Source organism: Apium graveolens, chromosome 10, assembly GCF_009905375.1.
Source record: "Apium graveolens cultivar Ventura chromosome 10, ASM990537v1, whole genome shotgun sequence".
NCBI lineage: Eukaryota > Viridiplantae > Streptophyta > Magnoliopsida > Apiales > Apiaceae > Apium > Apium graveolens.
Genome location: NC_133656.1, coordinates 179924552 through 179929253, shown reverse-complemented (window position 1 = coordinate 179929253; position 4702 = coordinate 179924552). Strand labels below are relative to the sequence as shown.

The following is a 4702-nucleotide window of genomic DNA, read 5'->3' as shown; positions in this document are numbered from 1 at the left end:
ATTTGTGTGGCGACCTCATGAGAGTGCAAGGGGGGAGTAACTTCCCTGTGGAGACTAAGTACTACTACTTGTACTTATTCACTTAACCAAACTAAAACTAACAACCTGTACACGTTTAGTTTATTTGATTTTTTGTTTTTTCCTTTTCATTTTCTTTTTCTTTTCCATTTTCTTTTTGTTTTCTTTTCCTTTTTCTTTTTCTTTTCTTTTTCCTTTTTTTGTTTTCTTTTGTTTTCTTTTTCTATTTTCTTTTTTTCTTTTTCTATTTTCTTTTTCTTTTCTTTTTCCTTTTCCTTTTTTTGTTTTTCCTTTTTCTATTTTCTTTTTCTTTTTGTATTTTCTTTTTCTGTTTAAATTGTAACTAAATTTAATTTATAAAATAAACTTAAATATAACTTATATAAATAAACTAATTTAGATTTATAAAATAAATTTATTTAATATTTATAAAATAAATCATTTTAAGTTTATTAAATAAATTATATTAAAGTCCATTAAATAAATTTATTTAATTTAACAATTAAACTTTGAGCCTCGCCAGTCCCCTGAGATGTTCAGCTGTATACCCCGCGCACCTCTTCTCGTACTTTAACAGATAAACGTTTAATCCAAGTACGTTCCTCAACTTAACAATTCTTCTATAAATAATACCCAGATTCCTTTCACGAGCTGTTGACGCCTAGTGCAACTAGTCTGGTTCACAGACGACTAACCCCGATTCAGGTCTTCGTATTATAGCCTTGATTACATTGTTAAGCTTTCCTCAAATTTATTGCTTCGAACACTGACTGTCAATAAACAATTGTACTTTCACTGGAATCCTTTCTGGTACTCTAGACAATTATGTCTTCATTAACCTCTGTCTATACCATGTCTTCAATTCTTCAGATTTCTATGCTTCAAACACTGTCTATCTTCAATCAATGCCAATACACTGAAATCTTCCGGTAGCACTTGTATACTAAATCTTCAACAATTCTGAAACCCTGAAAGTCTTTAACATTTGTTCTTCACTGAGGCATGATCATATTAATGAACTTCTTTCAGTGACATGTAGACAGATTTCAGGCCTTCTTCTAATCTTTCGATTCTTTTTATTTGCCATATCTTCATTCTTCCTGATTTCTTGTGTAGACGTAGTATTATTAACATGTCATGTTCTAGTGTTGTTATCGTGTTGAGTTATCACGTAACTGTTCATACAGCTACGCAGTCTCACCAACACACATTGAACAAACTATAAGAGCTAATACACCTCTACCTCTTAACAGAACCCTGACAGGTAAAGTATTTCGACAAAACCTCTACAGGAACACTCTTAACTTATGAGGGATCTCCAGTTTCCACAATATACTCCAACCATTTTACTGTTGCACTTCTTCATTAACAAGATGATTCGGACACCATTGGTGATACCCTGATTTCACTGTGTACTTTCCATCCTTTGAATGGAGCCAGGAAATCCTGTCTCTAGTACATCTTTGAGGAATTCGATTATTTAAAATAGCATCTGCATCTTCACTGCTAAAATGAAGTCTCACTTTATTCTCATCCCAAGCCTTGATATTATCCTAAAAAAACAAACTTTAAGTTGCACCATCTGGTTATTTATCTGATCTCTATTTATGCAAAAGTCCTCCTTAGATCTCAGCCATTTGTCAATGCATATATTTATTGTCTGACCATCCCCTAAAACCCACCTCATGCCCTTTTTCATCTCTTCTTTTGCCTCCTATATACCTGACCAGGTATAACTAACTCCCCCTGACCTGCCATCTTGTAAAAAATGACTGTTAGGGTAATATCTTGCTTTCATAACTCTCGACATTAAATCATTTGGCTCATGAATTAGTTTCCAACACTGCTTTCCCAGCAAGGCTAAGTTAAACCCATTTATGTCTCTGAATCCCAATCCTCCCTTATTCTTTGACATACACATCATATGCCATCCTAACCACCGAATCCCTTTCGTATTAGCTGACTGAGATTGCCACCAATAAGCATTCATAACTTTCTGAATTTCCTGACATATAGATTTAGGAATCAAGAAGCAAGACATTGCATAAGTTGGAATAGATTGCACCACATTTTTCAACATCACTAGTTTTCCAGCACGAGACAATAGTCTTGAGCTCCACCCTTTAATTTTCTGAATAACTCTGTCTTTTAAGTACCTGAACACAACCTTTTTTGAACGTCCAATCAAGGATGGTAAACCGAGATACTTACTATCACCTATATCTTTATGCACCCCAAGTTCCCGTTTGATTTCCTCTTGCTTATCCCTCCTAACATTCGAACTGAAAAAAATTGCTGATTTATGATAGTTAACTGCTTGCCCAAACATGTCTTCATAATCATTTAGAATCCTTTTAACTGCTACTGCTTCATCTTTCGTGGCCTTAACGAAAAGGAAGCTATCATATACGAATAACAAATGTGTTATTGCAGGAGCTGCAGGACAAATACAGCAACCATTAATATTTCTTTCCTCATCTGCTACTTTGAGAGCCTTTGACAAACCTTCAACACATAACAAAAATAAGTAGGGTGATAGGGGATCCCCCTGTCTGAGACCCCGAGTTGGATTGATAGGACCTATCATGGACCCTTGGAAAGAGATATTGTATAAAACAGTTATAACACAGAGCATTACCCATCTAATCCATTTGTCTGAGAAACCCATAGTACGCATCTTGTGCTGCAAATAAGACCAACTCACACGATCGTAAGCTTTACTAATATCAAGCTTTAAAGCTACCATCCCATCTTGGACACTATTCTTACGTTTCATGTAATGTAAAAGCTCAAATGCCACCAGCACATTATCAGTGATATTACGTCCAGGAACGAAAGCCGATTGTTCTTCAGATATGATCCCTGTGAGGATTTTCTACAATCTATTAGCTAGAACCTTCGCTAATATCTTGTAGAGAACATTTCACAATGCTATAGGCCTGAGATCTTTAGGCTCTTCAACATGCTCCTTTTTAGGAATAAGAACTAAGGTTGTGTCGTTCACATTGGTGGGAAAATTACCTTCAATAAGACATTGCTGACAATAACTAAAAATTTCCTTACCAAGCATATTCCAGAAGTGTTGAAAAAAGCTGGATTTAGTCAATCTGGCCCACTTGCTTTGTCTGGATTCATACTCTTCACTACCTGAGTAAATTCAGAGAAAGACAAGTCTGCTACCAGCATCTCATTCTGGCGGTTAGTGATCATTTGATCAGCCTCTCGATTTACTTGAACATGACCATTCCCAGTTTCTAGAAAAGCTGTATTAAAATACTTTGCCAACAGTCTACACATTCCTTCATGGCTGGTTATCAGATTTCCATCTTCTGCTTTCAGACCAGAAATATGGTTTAATTTCTTTCGACTAGTAGTTGTTGCATGAAAGAACTTGGAGTTCGTTTCCCCATCTTTAAGCCAAAAAAAATTCGCTCTTTGTTGCTAGTAAGCCTCTTCATGGATTAGAAGCTCGTTCAACTTATCTTTTTCATCAAAGTACTCCTGTATACCATCATCATCCTCCCTATGTTTAAGACTTTCAATAATCTTCTTCTGTTTTACTACTTTCTCCCTAAACTTGTTAAAAAACTCCCTTCCCCACTTCGTCATGTAATTAGAGAGTTCTACCAATTTAGGTAATAAATGCATAGTAGGAAGATTTTTCCAATAACTTGTTACCTCAGAATGAAAGTTGGCCTCTTTTAACCAAGTATTCTCAAATCTGAATCGAAAGTTCTTCTTCGGGATAGATGGGTTAACCAATTCAAGCTTTATGGGGTCGTGATCAGATACTATAGCATGAAAGACTCTTAGCGTGCATAACGGAAACTTACTTCACCAAGAACTATTAGCAAAGCACCTGTCCAACTTTTCTTGAACCCAGTTTGTTGTCCCCTTGCTCTTCTCCCACGTAAAGTTCCCATCTTTGAGCTCTACCTCTATTAACAAACTATCCTGTATTGCATTCCTAAACCCATCCATGAGATTTTGAGGATGTTTGTGCTTTCCTTTTTTATCACTACTGTATAGTAAGTCGTTAAAATCCCCGAACACACACCATGGCAACTGGTAGCTTGAAGAAAGATGACGAAGAAGATTCCAAGATGCTTGCCTTCTTTCTCTTTCAGGATACCCATAAAAGCATGTTAACCTCCAGTCTCTAGCACTCTTTTCTTTTACAATGATATCAATGTAGTTGTGTGAACAGTCTACTACACTACACATTAAATTATGCTTCCAGAAAACTGTCAACCCACCTCCTCTACCTTGTTTATCTACTGAGAAAAAATTAGCAAAACCAAGCTTAGAAGCAAGAGCTTCAATTTTATTACTAACTGCTAAAGTTTCAGACAAAAACAAAAGAACGGGCTTGTGAGATTTAACCATCTCCTTCAATACTCGAACTATGCGAGATGCGCCTACACCTCGACAGTTCCAACCTATAGGATTCATAATGGACGGCTGGCTTGCATTGCAAGCTCAGCCTGATTGTTGAGTGTAGATACTGACAAATTTTCATTCAAAATATCAGTTTCTTTCTGGTGTTGTTCTGTCTGAGAGATAATTATTTTTTGGCCCATATTGATGTCCATGTGGCCCGGCCCATTTGATGTACCTCTCCTGCGTTTGTGGTCATCCAGCTGGAGATTATCAATCTCATCCTCATTTGAATCATATAACAAAT

The 4702-nt window shown here is 36.2% G+C and overlaps 1 protein-coding gene across 1 annotated transcript; it reads right to left on the bottom strand.

Annotated features, from left to right (window-relative positions):
• Positions 1–3852: 3852 nt before the first annotated feature.
• On the bottom strand, positions 3853–4470 carry LOC141691378 (uncharacterized). The gene has a single exon (XM_074496103.1). It carries the CDS (start codon positions 4468–4470, stop codon positions 3853–3855), a length of 618 nt encoding a protein of 205 aa, XP_074352204.1.
• Between the last annotated feature and the right edge of the window lie 232 nt (positions 4471–4702).

Bases quoted from the DNA above. Each gene is read 5' to 3' on its own strand.
- LOC141691378 (XM_074496103.1), bottom strand. From the start codon at position 4,470: ATGAATCCTATAGGTTGGAACTGTCGAGGTGTAGGCGCATCTCGCATA.